Here is a 23,473-nt window from a genome sequence, read left to right on the forward strand (position 1 = left end):
GGACCAACGCTGGGGACCCCACTGACCAGAAGGACAAAGGACGTGCTCATGTGAGCTCAGTGATCCCTTTACTGCAGGACCTGAGATACTGCTGCTCTTACCCTCTATGGTACTTACAGAACACCCTGGTCCCCTGCCGCTCCCATTCTGCTCCTTCTGGTCCCCTGATCTCCTGTCATCTTCTGCTTCGGAGATGAGGGCTTGGTGCAGGACTAGCCAGCTCAACCAAACACTAGCCACAGTGCTGTCCCGTCTTGGCCAATGACTGTTTAAGCGGGCAGGTCCTGCTTCAAGTGCTGGTTTTGGAAGCAAGAAGAAGACAGGAGATCAGGGACCAGGAGGAACCAAACTGGAGCTGCAGGGTATTCAGGGCTAGGTAAGTATAGTTTTTTTTTTAACAGCCCCAGCAACATATTATTATTTTATTTTAAATGCTGGAATACACCTTTAAAGGCTGTATTACATGCAACAATTATCAGATGAACAGGCGGACACTGCCCTTTGTAATAGACCCAGTGATCAGCTAACAAACAGGCAAATGATTGTTCTTCAGGTGATTGCACATTTTAGTCTGGTGTAAAAAACATAATTTGTCAGCCGTACATCTCCCTATGTAATAGGGGCTAAAAAGCAACAAATGATGGAATTAAATGGGTTATCCAGCTTTACAAAATGTATCCCCTATGCACAGGATAGGGTCAAAGTGTCTGATTGCAGGGAGTTCGACTGCAGAGGTACCATACGAAATGTCACAGAGTGCCTCATATAGTCCTATACAATACTCCATTACACAGAGTGCCTCCTATAGTCCTATACCATACTCCATTACACAGAGTGCCTCCTATAGTCCTATACCATACTCCATCACACAGAGTGCCTCCTATAGTCCTATACCATACTCCATTACACAGAGTGCCTCCTATAGTCCTATACAATACTCCATCACACAGAGTGCCTCCTATAGTCCTATACAATACTCCATTACACAGAGTGCCTCCTATAGTCCTATACAATACTCCATTACACAGAGTGCCTCCTATAGTCCTATACCATACTCCATCACACAGAGTGCCTCCTATAGTCCTATACAATACTCCATTACACAGAGTGCCTCCTATAGTCCTATACCATACTCCATCACACAGAGTGCCTCCTATAGTCGTATACCATACTCCATTACACAGAGTGCCTCCTATAGTCCTATACAATACTCCATTACACAGAGTGCCTCCTATAGTCCTATACCATACTCCATTACACAGAGTGCCTCCTATAGTCCTATACCATACTCCATCACACAGAGTGCCTCCTATAGTCCTATACCATACTCCATTACACAGAGTGCCTCCTATAGTCCTATACAATACTGCATCACACAGAGTGCCTCCTATAGTCCTATACCATACTCCATCACACAGAGTGCCCCCTATAGTCCTATACAATACTCCATTACAAAGAGTGCCTCCTATAGTCCTATACCATACTCCATTACACAGAGTGCCTCCTATAGTCCTATACCATACTCCATCACACAGAGTGCCTCCTATAGCCCTATACCATACTCCATCACACAGAGTGCCTCCTATAGTCCTATACCATACTCCATCACACAGAGTGCCTCCGATAGTCCTATACCATACTCCATCACACAGAGTGCCTCTTATAGTGCTATACCATACACCATCACACAGAGTGCCTCCTATAGTCCTATACAATACTCCATCACACAGAGTGCCTCCTATAGTCCTATACCATACTCCATCACACAGAGTGCCTCCTATAGTCCTATACAATACTCCATCACACAGAGTGCCTCCTATAGTCCTATACAATACTCCATTACACAGAGTGCCTCCTATAGTCCTATACAATACTCCATTACACAGAGTGCCTCCTATAGTCCTATACCATACTCCATTACACAGAGTGCCTCCTATAGTCCTATACCATACTCCATCACACAGAGTGCCTCCTATAGTCCTATACCATACTCCATCACACAGAGTGCCTCCTATAGTCCTATACCATACTCCATCACACAGAGTGCCTCCTATAGTCCTATACCATACTCCATTACACAGAGTGCCTCCTATAGTCCTATACAATACTGCATCACACAGAGTGCCTCCTATAGTCCTATACCATACTCCATTACACAGAGTGCCTCCTATAGTCCTATACCATACTCCATTACACAGAGTGCCTCCTATTGTCCTATACCATACTCAATCACACAGAGTGCCTCCTATAGTCCTGTACAATACTCCATCACACAGAGTGCCCCCTATAGTCCTATACCATACTCCATCACACAGAGTGTTTCTTATAGTCCTATACCATGCACCATCACACAGAGTGCCTCCTATAGTCCTATACCATACACCATCACACAGAGTGCCTCCTATAGTCCTATACCATACTCCATCACACAGAGTGCCTCCGATAGTCCTATACCATACTCCATCACACAGAGTGCCTCTTATAGTGCTATACCATACACCATCACACAGAGTGCCTCCTATAGTCCTATACAATACTCCATCACACAGAGTGCCTCCGATAGTCCTATACCATACTCCATCACACAGAGTGCCTCCGATAGTCCTATACCATACTCCAACACACAGAGTGCCTCTTATAGTGCTATACCATACACCATCACACAGAGTGCCTCCTATAGTCCTATACAATACTCCATCACACAGAGTGCCTCCTATAGTCCTATACCATACTCCATTACACAGAGTGCCTCCTATAGTCCTATACAATACTGCATCACACAGAGTGCCTCCTATAGTCCTATACCATACTCCATTACACAGAGTGCATCCTATAGTCCTATACCATACTCCATTACACAGAGTGCCTCCTATTGTCCTATACCATACTCAATCACACAGAGTGCCTCCTATAGTCCTGTACAATACTCCATCACACAGAGTGCCCCCTATAGTCCTATACCATACTCCATCACACAGAGTGTTTCTTATAGTCCTATACCATGCACCATCACACAGAGTGCCTCCTATAGTCCTATACCATACACCATCACACAGAGTGCCTCCTATAGTCCTATACCATACTCCATCACACAGAGTGCCTCCGATAGTCCTATACCATACTCCATCACACAGAGTGCCTCTTATAGTGCTATACCATACACCATCACACAGAGTGCCTCCTATAGTCCTATACAATACTCCATCACACAGAGTGCCTCCGATAGTCCTATACCATACTCCATCACACAGAGTGCCTCCGATAGTCCTATACAATACTCCATCACACAGAGTGCCTCCTATAGTCCTATACCATACTCCATTATACAGAGTGCCTCCTATAGTCCTATACAATACTCCATTACACAGAGTGCCTCCTATAGTCCTATACCATACTCCATCACACAGAGTGCCTCCTATAGTCCTATACAATACTCCATCACACAGAGTGCCTCCTATAGTCCTATACCATACTCCATCACACAGAGTGCCTTTTATAGTCCTATACCATATACCATTACACAGAGTGCCTCCTATAGTCCTATACCATACTCCATTACACAGAGTGCCTCCTATTGTCCTATACCATACTCCATCACACAGAGTGCCTCCTATAGTCCTGTACAATACTCCATCACACAGAGTGCCTCCTATAGTCCTATACCATACTCCATCACACAGAGTGCCTTTTATAGTCCTATACCATATACCATTACACAGAGTGCCTCCGATAGTCCTATACCATACACCATCACACAGAGTGCCTCCTATAGTCCTATACAATACTCCATCACACAGAGTGACTCCTATAGTCCTATACCATACTCCATCACACAGAGTGCCTCCTATAGTCCTATACAATACTCCATCACACAGAGTGCCTCCTATAGTCCTATACCATACTCCATTATACAGAGTGCCTCCTATAGTCCTATACAATACTCCATTACACAGAGTGCCTCCTATAGTCCTATACCATACTCCATCACACAGAGTGCCTCCTATAGTCCTATACCATACTCCATCACACAGAGTGCCTCCTATAGTCCTATACAATACTCCATCACACAGAGTGCCTCCTATAGTTCTATACCATACTCCATCACACAGAGTGCCTTTTATAGTCCTATACCATATACCATTACACAGAGTGCCTCCTATAGTCCTATACCATACTCCATCACACAGAGTGCCTCCTATAGTCCTATACCATACTCCATCACACAGAGTGCCTCCTATAGTCCTATACCATACTCCATCACACAGAGTGCCTCTTATAGTCCTATACCATACACCATCGCACAGAGTGCCTCCTATAGTCCTATACAATACTCCATCACACAGAGTGCCTCGTATAGTCCTATACAATACTCCATCACACAGAGTGCCTCCTATAGTCCTATACCATACTCCATCCCACAGAGTGCCTCCTATAGTCCTATACCATACTCCATTACACAGAGTGCCTCCTATAGTCCTATACCATACTCCATCACACAGAGTGCCTCCTATAGTCCTATACCATACTCCATCACACAGAGTGCCTCCTATAGTCCTATACCATACTCCATCACACAGAGTGCCTCCTATAGTCCTATACCGTACACCACCACACAGAGTGCCTCCTATAGTCCTATACCATACTCCATCACACAGAGTGCCTCTTATAGTCCTTTACAATACTCCATCACACAGAGTGCCCCCTATAGTCCTATACAATACTCCATCACACAGAGTGCCTCCTATAGTCCTATACCATAGTCCATCACACAGATTGCCTCCTATAGTCCTATACAATACTCCATCACACAGAGTGCCCCCTATAGTCCTATACAATACTCCATCACACAGAGTGCCTCCTATAGTCCTATACCATAGTCCATCACACAGATTGCCCCCTATAGTCCTATACAATACTCCATTACACAGAGTGCCTCCTATAGTCCTATACCATAGTCCATCACACAGAGTGCCTCCTATAGTCCTGTACAATACTCCATCACACATAGTGTCTCCTATAGTCCTATACCATACACCATCACACAGAGTGCCTCCTATAGTCCTATACCATACTCCATTACACAGAGTGCCTCCTATAGTCCTGTACAATACTCCATCACACAGACTGCCTCCTATAGTCCTATACAATACTCCATTACACAGAGTGCCTCCTATGGTCCTATACCATACTCCATTACACAGAGTGTCTCTTATAGTCCTATACCATACACCATCACACAGAATGCCTCCTATAGTCCTATAACATACTCCATTACACAGAGTGCCTCCTATGGTCCTATACCATACTCAATCACACAGACTGCCTTCTATAGTCCTATACCATTCTCCATCACACAGAGTGCCTCCTATAGTCCTATACCATACTCCATCACACAGAGTGCCTCCTATAGTCCTATACAATACTCCGTCACACAGAGTGACTCCTATAGTCCTGTGCAATACTCCATCACACAGTGTCTCCTATAGTCCTATACCATACACCATCACACAGAGTGCCTCCTATAGTCCTATACCATACTCCATCACACAGAGTGCCTCCTATAGTCATATACCATACACCATCACACAGAGTGCCTCCTATAGTCCTATACCATACTCCATCACACAGAGTGACTCCTATAGTCCTATACAATACTCCATCACACAGAGTGCCTCCCATAGTCCTATACCATATACCATCACACAGAGTGCCTCCTATTGTCCTATACAATACTCCATCACACAGAGTGCCTCCTATAGTCCTGTACAATACTCCATCACACACAGTGCCTCCTACAGTCCTATATCATACTCCATCACACAGAGTGCCTCCTATAGTCCTATACAATACTCCATCACACAGAGTGCCTCCTATAGTCCTATACCATACTCCATCACACAGAGTGCCTTTTATAGTCCTATACCATATACCATTACACAGAGTGCCTCCTATAGTCCTATACCATACTCCATCACACAGAGTGCCTCTTATAGTCCTATACCATACACCATCGCACAGAGTGCCTCCTATAGTCCTATACAATACTCCATCACACAGAGTGCCTCGTATAGTCCTATACAATACTCCATCACACAGAGTGCCTCCTATAGTCCTATACCATACTCCATCCCACAGAGTGCCTCCTATAGTCCTATACCATACTCCATCACACAGAGTGCCCCCTATAGACCTTTACCATACTCCATCACACAGAGTGCCTCCTATAGTCCTATACAATACTCCATCACACAGAGTGCCTCCTATAGTCCTATACCATACTCCATCACACAGAGTGCCTCCTATAGTCCTATACCATACTCCATCACACAGAGTGCCTCCTATAGTCCTATACCATACACCACCACACAGAGTGCCTCCTATAGTCCTATACCATACTCCATCACACAGAGTGCCTCTTATAGTCCTTTACAATACTCCATCACACAGAGTGCCCCCTATAGTCCTATACAATACTCCATCACACAGAGTGCCTCCTATAGTCCTATACCATAGTCCATCACACAGATTGCCCCCTATAGTCCTATACAATACTCCATTACACAGAGTGCCTCCTATAGTCCTATACCATAGTCCATCACACAGAGTGCCTCCTATAGTCCTGTACAATACTCCATCACACATAGTGTCTCCTATAGTCCTATACCATACACCATCACACAGAGTGCCTCCTATAGTCCTATACCATACTCCATTACACAGAGTGCCTCCTATAGTCCTGTACAATACTCCATCACACAGACTGCCTCCTATAGTCCTATACAATACTCCATCACACAGAGTGCCTCCTATAGTCCTATACCATTCTCCATCACACAGAGTGCCTCCTATAGTCCTATACAATACTCCATCACACAGAGTGCCTCCTATAGTCCTATACAATACTCCATCACACAGAGTGACTCCTATAGTCCTGTGCAATACTCCATCACACAGTGTCTCCTATAGTCCTATACCATACACCATCACACAGAGTGCCTCCTATAGTCCTATACCATACTCCATCACACAGAGTGCCTCCTATAGTCATATACCATACACCATCACACAGAGTGCCTCCTATAGTCCTATACCATACTCCATCACACAGAGTGACTCCTATAGTCCTATACAATACTCCATCACACAGAGTGCCTCCCATAGTCCTATACCATATACCATCACACAGAGTGCCTCCTATTGTCCTATACAATACTCCATCACACAGAGTGCCTCCTATAGTCCTATACCATACTCCATCACACAGAGTGCCTCCTATAGTCCTGTACAATACTCCATCACACACAGTGCCTCCTATAGTCCTATATCATACTCCATCACACAGAGTGCCTCCTATAGTCCTATACCATACTCCATCACACAGAGTGTCTCCTATAGTTCTTTACCATACTCCATCACACAGAGTGCCTCCTATAGTCCTATACCATACTCCATCACACAGACTGTCTCCTATAGTCCTATACAATACTCCATCGCACAGAGTGCCTCCTATAGTCCTGTACAATACTCCATCACACATAGTGTCTCCTATAGTCCTATACCATACTCCATCACACAGTGACTCCTATAGTCCTATACAATACTCCATCACAGAGAGTGCCTCCTATAGTCCTATACCATACTCCATCACACAGAGTGCCTCCTATAGTCCTATACCATACTCCATCACACAGAGTGCCTCCTATAGTCCTATACCATACACCATCACACAGAGTGCCTCCTATAGTCCTATACCATACTCCATTACACAGAGTGCCTCCTATAGTCCTTTACCATACTCCATTACACAGAGTGCCTCCTATAGTCCTATACCATCACACAGAGTGCCTCCTATAGTCCTATACCATACTCCATCAATCAGAGTGCCTCCTATAGTCCTATACCATACTCCATCACACAGAGTGCCTCCTATAGTCCTATACCATACTCCATCACACAGAGTGCCTCCTATAGTCCTATACCATACTCCATCACACAGAGTGCCTTCTATTGTCCTATACCATACTTCATCACACAGAGTGACTCCTATAGTCCTATACCATTCTCCATCACACAGAGTGCCTCCTATAGTCCTATACCATAGTCCATCACACAGATTGCCTCCTATAGTCCTATACAATACTCCATCACACAGAGTGCCTCCTATAGTCCTATATCATACAGCATCACACAGACTGCCACACATAGTGTCTCCTATAGTCCTTTACCATACTCCATCACACAGAGTGCCTCCTATAGTCCTATACCATACTCCATCAGACAGAGTGCCTCCTATAGTCCTATACAATACTCCATCACACAGAGTGCTCCCTATAGTCCTTTACCATACTCCATCACACAGAGTGCCTCCTATAGTCCTATACAATACTCCATCACACAGAGTGCCCCCTATAGTCCTATACCATACTCCATCACACAGAGTGTTTCTTATAGTCCTATACAATACTCCATCACACAGAGTGCCCCCTATAGTCCTATACAATACTCCATTACACAGCGTGCCTCCTATAGTCCTATACCATAGTCCATCACACAGATTGCCTCCTATAGTCCTATACCATACTCCATTACTCAGAGTGCCTCCTATAGTCCTATACCATACTCCATCACACAGAGTGCCTCCTATAGTCCTATACCATAGTCCATCACACAGAGTGCCTCCTATAGTCCTATATCATACTCCATTACACAGAGTGCCTCCTATAGTCCTGTACAATACTCCATCACACATAGTGTCTCCTATAGTCCTATACCATACACCATCACACAGAGTGCCTCCTATAGTCCTATACCATACTCCATCACACAGAGTGCCTCCTATAGTCCTATACCATACTCCATCACACAGAGTGCCTCCTATAGTCCTATACCATACTCCATCACACATAGTGTCTCCTATAGTCCTATACCATACACCATCACAGAGTGCCTCCTATAGTCCTTTACCATACTCCATTACACAGAGTGCCTCCTATAGTCCTATACCATACTCCATTACACAGAGTGCCTCCTATAGTCCTATACCATACTCCATTACACAGAGTGCCTCTTATAGTCCTATACCATACACAATCACACAGAGTGCCTCCTATAGTCCTATACCATACTCCATCAATCAGAGTGCCTCCTATAGTCCTATACCATACTCCATCACACAGAGTGCCTCCTATACAATACTCCATCACACAGAGTGCCTCCTATAGTCCTATACAATACTCCATCACACAGAGTGCCTCCTATAGTCCTATACCATACTCCATCACACAGATTGCCTCCTATAGTCCTATACCATACTCCATCACACAGAGTGCCTCCTATAGTCCTATACCATACTCCATCACACAGAGTGCCTCCCATAGTCCTATACAATACTCCATCACACAGAGTGCCTCCTATAGTCCTATACCATACTCCATTACACAGAGTGCCCCCTATAGTCCTATACCATACTCCATCACACAGAGTGCCTCTTATAGTCCTATATAATACTCCATCACACAGAGTGCCCCCTTTAGTCCTATACAATACTCCATTACACAGATTGCCTCCTATAGTCCTATACCATAGTCCATCACACAGAGTGCCTCCTATAGTCCTATACCATACTCCATTACACAGAGTGCCTCCTATAGTCCTGTACAATACTCCATCACACATAGTGTCTCCTATAGTTCTATACCATACACCATCACACAGAGTGCCTCCTATAGTCCTATACCATACCCCATCACACAGAGTGCCTCCTATAGTCCTATACCATACTCCATCACACAGAGTGCCTCCTATAGTCCTATACCATACACCATCACACAGAGTGCCTCCTATAGTCCTATACCATACTCCATTACACAGAGTGCCTCCTATAGTCCTATACCATACTCCATCACACAGAGTGCCTCCTATAGTCCTATACAATACTCCATCACACAGAGTGCCTCCTATAGTCCTATACAATACTCCATCACACAGAGTGCCTCCTATAGTTCTATACCATACACCATCACACAGAGTGCCTCCTATAGTCCTATACCATACTCCATCACACAGAGTGCCTCCTATAGTCCTATACCATACTCCATCACACAGAGTGCCTCCTATAGTCCTATACCATACACCATCACACAGAGTGCCTCCTATAGTCCTATACCATACTCCATTACACAGAGTGCCTCCTATAGTCCTATACCATACTCCATTACACAGAGTGCCTCTTATAGTCCTATAACATACTCCATTACACAGAGTGCCTCCTATGGTCCTATACCATACTCCATCACACAGACTGCCTCCTATAGTCCTATACCATAGTCCATCACACAGAGTGCCTCCTATAGTCCTGTACAATACTCCATCACACATAGTGTCTCCTATAGTACTATACCATACACCATCACACAGAGTGCCTCCTATAGTCCTATACCATACTCCATCACACAGAGTGCCTCCTATAGTCCTATACAATACTCCATCACACAGAGTGCCTCCTATAGTCCTGTACAATACTCCATCACACATAGTGTCTCCTATAGTCCTATACCATACTCCATCACACAGAGTGACTCCTATAGTCCTATACAATACTCCATTACACAGAGTGCCCTCTATAGTCCTATACCATACTCCATCACACAGAGTGCCCCCTATAGACCTTTACCATACTCCATCACACAGAGTGCCCCCTATAGTCCTATACAATACTCCATTACACAGAGTGCCTCCTATAGTCCTATACCATAGTCCATCACACAGAGTGCCTCCTATAGTCCTGTACAATACTCCATCACACATAGTGTCTCCTATAGTCCTATACCATACTCCATCACACAGAGTGACTCCTATAGTCCTATACAATACTCCATTACACAGAGTGCCCTCTATAGTCCTATACCATACTCCATCACACAGAGTGCCCCCTATAGACCTTTACCATACTCCATCACACAGAGTGCCCCCTATAGTCCTATACAATACTCCATTACACAGAGTGCCTCCTATAGTCCTATACCATAGTCCATCACACAGATTGCCTCCTATAGTCCTATACCATACTCCATCACACAGAGTGCCTCCTATAGTCCTATACCATACACCATCACACAGAGTGCCTCCTATAGTACTATACCATACACCATCACACAGAGTGCCTCCTATAGTCCTATACCATACACCATCACACAGAGTGCCTCTTATAGTCCTATACCATACACCATCACACAGAGTGCCTCCTATAGTCCTATACCATACTCCATCACACAGAGTGCCTCCTATAGTCCTATACAATACTCCATTACACAGAGTGCCTCCTATAGTCCTATACCATAGTCCATCACACAGAGTGCCTCCTATAGTCCTGTACAATACTCCATCACACATAGTGTCTCCTATAGTCCTATACCATACACCATCACACAGAGTGCCTCCTATAGTCCTATACCATACTCCATCACACAGAGTGCCTCCTATAGTCCTATACAATACTCCATCACACAGAGTGTCTCCTATAGTCATATACAATACACCATCACACAGAGTGCCTCCTATAGTCCTATACAATACTCCATTACACAGAGTGCCTCCTATAGTCCTATACCATACTCCATCACACATAGTGTCTCCTATAGTCCTATACCATACACCATCACACAGAGTGCCTCCTATAGTCCTATACCATACTCCATCACACAGAGTGCCTCCTATAGTCCTATACAATACTCCATCACACAGAGTGCCTCCTATAGTCCTGTACAATACTCCATCACACATAGTGTCTCCTATAGTCCTATACCATACTCCATCACACAGAGTGCCTCCTATAGTCCTATACAATACTCCATCACACAGAGTGCCTCCTATAGTCCTATACAATACTCCATCACACAGAGTGCCTCCTATAGTCCTATACAATACTCCATCACACAGAGTGCCTCCTATAGTCCTATACAATACTCCATCACACAGAGTGCCTCCTATAGTCCTATACAATACTCCATCACACAGAGTGCCTCCTATAGTCCTATACAATACTCCATCACACAGAGTGCCTCCTATAGTCCTATACAATACTCCATCACACAGAGTGCCTCCTATAGTCCTATACAATACTCCATCACACAGAGTGCCTCCTATAGTCCTATACAATACTCCATCACACAGAGTGCCTCCTATAGTCCTATACAATACTCCATCACACAGAGTGCCTCCTATAGTCCTATACAATACTCCATCACACAGAGTGCCTCCTATAGTCCTATACCATACTCCATCACACAGACTGCCAAACATAGTGTCTCCTATAGTCCTATACTCCATCACACATCCTTTAGTCCTATACAATACACGATCACGCAGAGTGCCTCCTATAGTCCTATACCATACTCCATCACACAGAGTGCCTCCTATAGTCCTATACAATACTCCATCACACAGAGTGTCTCCTATAGTCCTATACAATACTCCATCACACAGAGTGCCTCCTATAGTCCTATACAATACACCATTACACAGAGTGCCTCCTATAGTCCTATACAATACTCCATTACACAGAGTGCCTCCTATAGTCCTATACCATACTCCACCACACAGAGTGCCTCCTATAGTCCTATACAATACTCCATTACACAGAGTGCCTCCTATAGTCCTATACCATACTCCATCACACAGAGTGCCTCCTATAGTCCTATACCATACTCCACCACACAGAGTGCCTCCTATAGTCCTATACCATACTCCATTACACAGAGTGCCTCCTATAGTCCTATACCATACTCCATTACACAGAGTGCCTCCTATAGTCCTATACCATACACCATCACACACAGAGTGTCTCCTATGGTCCTATACCATACTCCATCACACAGAGTGCCTCCTATAGTCCTATACCATACACCATCACACAGAGTGACTCCTATAGTCCTATACCATACTCCATTACACAGAGTGCCTCCTATAGTCCTATACCATACACCATCACACAGAGTGACTCCTATAGTCCTATACCATACTCCATTACACAGAGTGCCTCCTATAGTCCTGTACAATACTCCATCACACATAGTGTCTCCTATAGTCCTATACCATACTCCATCACACAGAGTGACTCCTATAGTCCTATACAATACTCCATTACACAGAGTGCCCTCTATAGTCCTATACCATACTCCATCACACAGAGTGCCCCCTATAGACCTTTACCATACTCCATCACACAGAGTGCCCCCTATAGTCCTATACAATACTCCATTACACAGAGTGCCTCCTATAGTCCTATACCATAGTCCATCACACAGATTGCCTCCTATAGTCCTATACCATACTCCATCACACAGAGTGCCTCCTATAGTCCTATACCATACACCATCACACAGAGTGCCTCCTATAGTACTATACCATACACCATCACACAGAGTGCCTCCTATAGTCCTATACCATACTCCATCACACAGAGTGCCTCCTATAGTCCTATACAATACTCCATTACACAGAGTGCCTCCTATAGTCCTATACCATAGTCCATCACACAGAGTGCCTCCTATAGTCCTGTACAATACTACATCACACAGAGTGCCTCCTATAGTCCTATACCATACTCCATCACACAGAGTGCCTCCTATAGTCCTATACCATACTCCATCACACAGAGTGCCTCCTATAGTCCTATACAATACTCCATTACACAGAGTGCCTCCTATAGTCCTATACCATAGTCCATCACACAGAGTGCCTCCTATAGTCCTGTACAATACTACATCACACAGAGTGCCTCCTATAGTCCTATACCATACTCCATCACACAGAGTGCCTCCTATAGTCCTATACAATACTCCATTACACAGAGTGCCCTCTATAGTCCTATACCATACTCCATCACACAGAGTGCCCCCTATAGACCTTTACCATACTCCATCACACAGAGTGCCCCCTATAGTCCTATACAATACTCCATTACACAGAGTGCCTCCTATAGTCCTATACCATAGTCCATCACACAGATTGCCTCCTATAGTCCTATACCATACTCCATCACACAGAGTGCCTCCTATAGTCCTATACCATACACCATCACACAGAGTGCCTCCTATAGTACTATACCATACACCATCACACAGAGTGCCTCCTATAGTCCTATACCATACACCATCACACAGAGTGCCTCTTATAGTCCTATACCATACACCATCACACAGAGTGCCTCCTATAGTCCTATACCATACTCCATCACACAGAGTGCCTCCTATAGTCCTATACAATACTCCATTACACAGAGTGCCTCCTATAGTCCTATACCATAGTCCATCACACAGAGTGCCTCCTATAGTCCTGTACAATACTCCATCACACATAGTGTCTCCTATAGTCCTATACCATACACCATCACACAGAGTGCCTCCTATAGTCCTATACCATACTCCATCACACAGAGTGCCTCCTATAGTCCTATACAATACTCCATCACACAGAGTGTCTCCTATAGTCATATACAATACACCATCACACAGAGTGCCTCCTATAGTCCTATACAATACTCCATTACACAGAGTGCCTCCTATAGTCCTATACCATACTCCATCACACATAGTGTCTCCTATAGTCCTATACCATACACCATCACACAGAGTGCCTCCTATAGTCCTATACCATACTCCATCACACAGAGTGCCTCCTATAGTCCTATACAATACTCCATCACACAGAGTGCCTCCTATAGTCCTGTACAATACTCCATCACACATAGTGTCTCCTATAGTCCTATACCATACTCCATCACACAGAGTGCCTCCTATAGTCCTATACAATACTCCATCACACAGAGTGCCTCCTATAGTCCTATACAATACTCCATCACACAGAGTGCCTCCTATAGTCCTATACAATACTCCATCACACAGAGTGCCTCCTATAGTCCTATACAATACTCCATCACACAGAGTGCCTCCTATAGTCCTATACAATACTCCATCACACAGAGTGCCTCCTATAGTCCTATACAATACTCCATCACACAGAGTGCCTCCTATAGTCCTATACAATACTCCATCACACAGAGTGCCTCCTATAGTCCTATACCATACTCCATCACACAGACTGCCAAACATAGTGTCTCCTATAGTCCTATACTCCATCACACATCCTTTAGTCCTATACAATACACGATCACGCAGAGTGCCTCCTATAGTCCTATACCATACTCCATCACACAGAGTGCCTCCTATAGTCCTATACAATACTCCATCACACAGAGTGTCTCCTATAGTCCTATACAATACTCCATCACACAGAGTGCCTCCTATAGTCCTATACAATACACCATTACACAGAGTGCCTCCTATAGTCCTATACAATACTCCATTACACAGAGTGCCTCCTATAGTCCTATACCATACTCCACCACACAGAGTGCCTCCTATAGTCCTATACAATACTCCATTACACAGAGTGCCTCCTATAGTCCTATACCATACTCCATCACAAAGAGTGCCTCCTATAGTCCTATACCATACTCCACCACACAGAGTGCCTCCTATAGTCCTATACCATACTCCATTACACAGAGTGCCTCCTATAGTCCTATACCATACTCCATTACACAGAGTGCCTCCTATAGTCCTATACCATACACCATCACACACAGAGTGTCTCCTATGGTCCTATACCATACTCCATCACACAGAGTGCCTCCTATAGTCCTATACCATACACCATCACACAGAGTGACTCCTATAGTCCTATACCATACTCCATTACACAGAGTGCCTCCTATAGTCCTATACCATACACCATCACACAGAGTGACTCCTATAGTCCTATACCATACTCCATTACACAGAGTGCCTCCTATAGTCCTGTACAATACTCCATCACACATAGTGTCTCCTATAGTCCTATACCATACTCCATCACACAGAGTGACTCCTATAGTCCTATACAATACTCCATTACACAGAGTGCCCTCTATAGTCCTATACCATACTCCATCACACAGAGTGCCCCCTATAGACCTTTACCATACTCCATCACACAGAGTGCCCCCTATAGTCCTATACAATACTCCATTACACAGAGTGCCTCCTATAGTCCTATACCATAGTCCATCACACAGATTGCCTCCTATAGTCCTATACCATACTCCATCACACAGAGTGCCTCCTATAGTCCTATACCATACACCATCACACAGAGTGCCTCCTATAGTACTATACCATACACCATCACACAGAGTGCCTCCTATAGTCCTATACCATACTCCATCACACAGAGTGCCTCCTATAGTCCTATACAATACTCCATTACACAGAGTGCCTCCTATAGTCCTATACCATAGTCCATCACACAGAGTGCCTCCTATAGTCCTGTACAATACTACATCACACAGAGTGCCTCCTATAGTCCTATACCATACTCCATCACACAGAGTGCCTCCTATAGTCCTATACCATACTCCATTACACAGAGTGCCCCCTATAGTCCTATACCATACTCCATCACACAGAGTGCCCCCTATAGACCTTTACCATACTCCATCACACAGAGTGCCCCCTATAGTCCTATACAATACTCCATTACACAGAGTGCCTCCTATAGTCCTATACCATAGTCCATCACACAGAGTGCCTCCTATAGTCCTATACCATACTCCATCACACAGAGTGCCTCTTATAGTCCTATACCATACTCCATCACACAGAGTGCCTCCTATAGTCCTATACCATAGTCCATCACACATAGTGTCTCCTATAGTCCTATACCATACACCATCACACAGAGTGCCTCTTATAGTCCTATACCATACACCATCACACAGAGTGCCTCCTATAGTCCTATACCATACTCCATCACACAGAGTGCCTCCTATAGTCCTATACAATACTCCATTACACAGAGTGCCTCCTATAGTCCTATACCATAGTCCATCACACAGAGTGCCTCCTATAGTCCTGTACAATACTCCATCACACATAGTGTCTCCTATAGTCCTATACCATACACCATCACACAGAGTGCCTCCTATAGTCCTATACCATACTCCATCACACAGAGTGCCTCCTATAGTCCTATACAATACTCCATCACACAGAGTGTCTCCTATAGTCATATACAATACACCATCACACAGAGTGCCTCCTATAGTCCTATACAATACTCCATTACACAGAGTGCCTCCTATAGTCCTATACCATACTCCATCACACATAGTGTCTCCTATAGTCCTATACCATACACCATCACACAGAGTGCCTCCTATAGTCCTATACCATACTCCATCACACAGAGTGCCTCCTATAGTCCTATACAATACTCCATCACACAGAGTGCCTCCTATAGTCCTGTACAATACTCCATCACACAGAGTGCCTCCTATAGTCCTATACCATACTCCATCACACAGAGTGACTCCTATAGTCCTATACAATACTCCATCACACAGAGTGCCTCCTATAGTCCTATACAATACTCCATCACACAGAGTGCCTCCTATAGTCCTGTACAATACTCCATCACACATAGTGTCTCCTATAGTCCTATACCATACTCCATCACACAGAGTGCCTCCTATAGTCCTATACAATACTCCATCACACAGAGTGCCTCCTATAGTCCTATACAATACTCCATCACACAGAGTGCCTCCTATAGTCCTATACAATACTCCATCACACAGAGTGCCTCCTATAGTCCTATACAATACTCCATCACACAGAGTGCCTCCTATAGTCCTATACCATACTCCATCACACAGACTGCCAAACATAGTGTCTCCTATAGTCCTATACTCCATCACACATCCTTTAGTCCTATACAATACACGATCACGCAGAGTGCCTCCTATAGTCCTATACCATACTCCATCACACAGAGTGCCTCCTATAGTCCTATACAATACTCCATCACACAGAGTGTCTCCTATAGTCCTATACAATACTCCATCACACAGAGTGCCTCCTTTAGTCCTATACAATACACCATTACACAGAGTGCCTCCTATAGTCCTATACAATACTCCATTACACAGAGTGCCTCCTATAGTCCTATACCATACTCCATCACACAGAGTGCCTCCTATAGTCCTATACCATACTCCACCACACAGAGTGCCTCCTATAGTCCTATACCATACTCCATTACACAGAGTGCCTCCTATAGTCCTATACCATACTCCATTACACAGAGTGCCTCCTATAGTCCTATACCATACACCATCACACACAGAGTGTCTCCTATGGTCCTATACCATACTCCATCACACAGAGTGCCTCCTATAGTCCTATACCATACACCATCACACAGAGTGACTCCTATAGTCCTATACCATACTCCATTACACAGAGTGCCTCCTATAGTCCTATACCATACACCATCACACAGAGTGCCTCCTATAGTCCTATACCATACTCCATTATACAGAGTGCCTCCTATAGTCCTATACCATACTCCATCACACAGAGTGCCTCCTATAGTCCTATACCATACTCCATCACACAGAGTGCCTACTATAGTCCTATACCATACTCCATCACACAGAGTGCCTCCTATAGTCCTATACCATCACACAGAGTGCCTCCTATAGTCCTGTACAATACTCCATCACACATAGTGTCTCCTATAGTCCTGTACAATACTCCATCACACAGACTGCCTCCTATAGTCCTATATCATACACCATCACACAGAGTGCCTCCTATAGTCCTATACCATACACCATCACACAGAGTGCCTCCTATAGTCCTATACCATACACCATCACACAGACTGCCTCCTATAGTCCTATATCATACACCATCACACAGAGTGCCTCCTATAGTCCTATACAATACTCCATCACACAGAGTGCCTCCTATAGTCCTATACCATACTCCATCACACAGAGTGCCTCCTATAGTCCTATACCATACTCCATCACACAGAGTGCCTCCTATAGTCCTATACCATACTCCATTATACAGAGTGCCTCCTATAGTCCTATACCATACTCCATCACACAGAGTGCCTCCTATAGTCCTATACCATACTCCATCACACAGAGTGCCTCCTATAGTCCTATACCATACTCCATCACACAGAGTGCCTCCTATAGTCCTATACCATCACACAGAGTGCCTCCTATAGTCCTATACAATACTCCATTACACAGAGTGCCTCCTATAGTCCTGTACAATACTCCATCACACAGACTGCCTCCTATAGTCCTATATCATACACCATCACACAGAGTGCCTCCTATAGTCCTATACCATACACCATCACACAGAGTGCCTCCTATAGTCCTATACCATACACCATCACACACAGAGTGTCTCCTATGGTCCTATACCATACACCATCACACAGAGTGCCTCCTATAGTCCTATACCATACACCATCACACAGAGTGACTCCTATAGTCCTATACCATACTCCATTACACAGAGTGCCTCCTATAGTCCTATACCATACACCATAACACAGAGTGCCTCCTATAGTCCTATACCATACTCCATTATACAGAGTGCCTCCTATAGTCCTATACCATACTCCATCACACAGAGTGCCTCCTATAGTCCTATACCATACTCCATCACACAGAGTGCCTCCTATAGTCCTATACCATCACACAGAGTGCCTCCTATAGTCCTGTACAATACTCCATCACACATAGTGTCTCCTATAGTCCTGTACAATACTCCATCACACAGAGTGCCTCCTATAGTCCTATACAATACTGCATCACACAGAGTGCCTCCTATTGTCCTATACCATACACCATCACACAGAGTGCCTCCTATAGTCCTATATCATACACCATCACACAGAGTGCCTCCTATAGTCCTATACAATACTCCATTACACAGAGTGCCTCCTATAGTCCTATACCATACTCCATTACACAGAGTGCCTCCTATAGTCCTATACCATACTCCATCACACAGAGTGCCTCCTTTAGTCCTATACCATACTCCATCACACAGAGTGCCTCCTATAGTCCTATACCATACTCCATCACACAGAGTGCCTCCTATAGTCCTATACCATACTCCATCACACAGACTGCCACACATAGTGTCTCCTATAGTCCTATACTCCATCACACATCCTTTAGTCCTATACAATACACCATCACGCAGAGTGCCTCCTATAGTCCTATACCATACTCCATCACACAGAGTGCCTCCTATAGTCCTATACCATACTCCATCACACAGAGTGTCTCCTATAGTCCTATACAATACTCCATCACACAGAGTGCCTCCTATAGTCCTATACCATACTCCATCACACAGAGTGTCTCCTATAGTCCTATACAATACACCATTACACAGAGTGCCTCCTATAGTCCTATACAATACTCCATTACACAGAGTGCCTCCTATAGTCCTATACCATACTCCACCACACAGAGTGCCTCCTATAGTCCTATACCATACTCCATTACACAGAGTGCCTCCTATAGTCCTATACCATACACCATCACACACAGAGTGTCTCCTATGGTCCTATACCATACACCATCACACAGAGTGCCTCCTATAGTCCTATACCATACACCATCACACAGAGTGACTCCTATAGTCCTATACCATACTCCATTACACAGAGTGCCTCCTATAGTCCTATACCATACACCATCACACAGAGTGCCTCCTATAGTCCTATACCATACTCCATTATACAGAGTGCCTCCTATAGTCCTATACCATACTCCATCACACAGAGTGCCTCCTATAGTCCTATACCATACTCCATCACACAGAGTGCCTCCTATAGTCCTATACCATACTCCATCACACAGAGTGCCTCCTATAGTCCTATACCATCACACAGAGTGCCTCCTATAGTCCTGTACAATACTCCATCACACATAGTGTCTCCTATAGTCCTGTACAATACTCCATCACACAGACTGCCTCCTATAGTCCTATATCATACACCATCACACAGAGTGCCTCCTATAGTCCTATACCATACACCATCACACAGAGTGCCTCCTATAGTCCTATACCATACACCATCACACAGACTGCCTCCTATAGTCCTATATCATACACCATCACACAGAGTGCCTCCTATAGTCCTATATCATACTCCATCACACAGAGTGCCTCCTATAGTCCTATACCATACTCCATCACACAGAGTGCCTCCTATAGTCCTATACCATACTCCATCACACAGAGTGCCTCCTATTGTCCTATACCATACACCATCACACAGAGTGTCTCCTATGGTCCTATACCATACACCATCACACAGAGTGCCTCCTATAGTCCTATACCATACACCATCACACAGAGTGCCTCCTATAGTCCTATACCATACTCCATTATACAGAGTGCCTCCTATAGTCCTATACCATACTCCATCACACAGAGTGCCTCCTATAGTCCTATACCATACTCCATCACACAGAGTGCCTCCTATAGTCCTATACCATACTCCATCACACAGAGTGCCTCCTATAGTCCTATACCATCACACAGAGTGCCTCCTATAGTCCTGTACAATACTCCATCACACATAGTGTCTCCTATAGTCCTGTACAATACTCCATCACACAGACTGCCTCCTATAGTCCTATATCATACACCATCACACAGAGTGCCTCCTATAGTCCTATACCATACACCATCACACAGAGTGCCTCCTATAGTCCTATATCATACACCATCACACAGAGTGCCTCCTATAGTCCTATATCATACTCCATCACACAGAGTGCCTCCTATAGTCCTATACCATACTCCATCACACAGAGTGCCTCCTTTAGTCCTATACCATACTCCATCACACAGAGTGCCTCCTATAGTCCTATACAATACTCCATTACACAGAGTGCCTCCTATAGTCCTATACCATACTCCATTACACAGAGTGCCTCCTATAGTCCTATACCATACTCCATCACACAGAGTGCCTCCTTTAGTCCTATACCATACTCCATCACACAGAGTGCCTCCTATAGTCCTATACCATACTCCATCACACAGAGTGCCTCCTATAGTCCTATACCATAGTCCATCACACAGAGTGCCTCCTATAGTCCTATACCATACTCCATCACACAGAGTGCCTCCTATAGTCCTATACAATACACCATCACACAGAGTGCCTCCTATAGTCCTATACCATACTCCATTACACAGAGTGCCTCCTATAGTCCTATACCATACTCCATTACACAGAGTGCCTCCTATAGTCCTATACCATACTCCATTACACAGAGTACCTCCTATAGTCCTATACCATACTCCATTATACAGAGTGCCTCCTATAGTCCTATACAATACTCCATTACACAGAGTGCCTCCTATAGTCCTATACCATACTCCATTACACAGAGTGCCTCCTATAGTCCTATACCATACTCCATTACACAGAGTGCCTCCTATAGTCCTATACCATACTCCATTACACAGAGTGCCTCCTATAGTCCTAAACCATACTCCATCACACAGAGTGCCTCCTATAGTCCTATACCATACTCCATTACACAGAGTGCCTCCTATAGTCCTATATCATACAGCATCACACAGAGTGCCTCCTTTAGTCCTATACCATACTCCATCACACAGACTGCCTCCTATAGTCCTATACCATACTCCATCACACAGAGTGCCTCCTATAGTCCTATACCATACTCCATTACACAGAGTGCCTCCTATAGTCCTATACCATACTCCATTACAGAGTGCCTCCTATAGTCCTATATCATACAGCATCACACAGAGTGCCTCCTTTAGTCCTATACCATACTCCATCACACAGACTGCCTCCTATAGTCCTATACCATACTCCATCACACAGAGTGCCTCCTATAGTCCTATACCATACTCCATTACACAGAGTGCCTCCTATAGTCCTATATCATACAGCATCACACAGAGTGCCTCCTATAGTCCTATACCATACTCCATCACACAGAGTGCCTCCTATAGTCCTATACTATACTCCATCACACATCCTATAGTCCTATACAATACTCCATCACACAGACTGTCTCCTATAGTTTGCAGTCATCCCAGCTCTGTCTGAATGAGTCTGGATTATTACAATTATTCTATAGTGACAAACCTGTCATCCAAGGTCCATCTGTAGGTGAATGCAGCAGACTTAAAGAAATTACTTGGATCATGAATAAGGAAAGATAATGTCACATCGTTGTTAGTGGCCAAGAAGAAGTCATCCCCCAAATGTGCGCCATCACCATCTGCTTGTGACGCTGTGAGACGTCCTACAATTTCTCCTGAGGGTTGAAAATATTATGTTAGTCAATGACAATGATATGGTCCCTCTGAATAAATCCGTCTGACATTATAAGGGTTTAACGAAGAAGGGCGGTCAACACAACGTCTGGTGTACGAGGAGATGCAGTACAATATAAAGAGAGGTCCTGGCACACGGTAAGTAGCAAGCTACTTACCTTGTGCCGGGACCTCTCTTTATATTATAAGGGTTGGCACACTGTTCATATGTATCCCCTATCCAC

The 23,473-nt window shown here is 44.4% G+C and overlaps 1 protein-coding gene across 5 annotated transcripts in view; it reads right to left on the reverse strand.

The window, feature by feature from the left end:
- The window catches only part of TMEM130 (transmembrane protein 130), an 80,498-nt gene that overhangs the window by 49,484 nt on the left and 7,541 nt on the right, over positions 1–23,473 (reverse strand). For all 5 annotated transcript variants that reach the window (XM_056534547.1, XM_056534550.1, XM_056534551.1 and 2 more), the window contains exon 3: positions 23,059–23,230. In XM_056534547.1, coding sequence (XP_056390522.1) covers positions 23,059–23,230 — 172 coding nt within the window. The remainder of the gene's footprint in view (positions 1–23,058; positions 23,231–23,473) is intronic.

The sequence above is a fragment of the Hyla sarda genome, chromosome 8, assembly GCF_029499605.1.
Source record: "Hyla sarda isolate aHylSar1 chromosome 8, aHylSar1.hap1, whole genome shotgun sequence".
Taxonomy (NCBI): Eukaryota; Metazoa; Chordata; class Amphibia; order Anura; family Hylidae; genus Hyla; species Hyla sarda.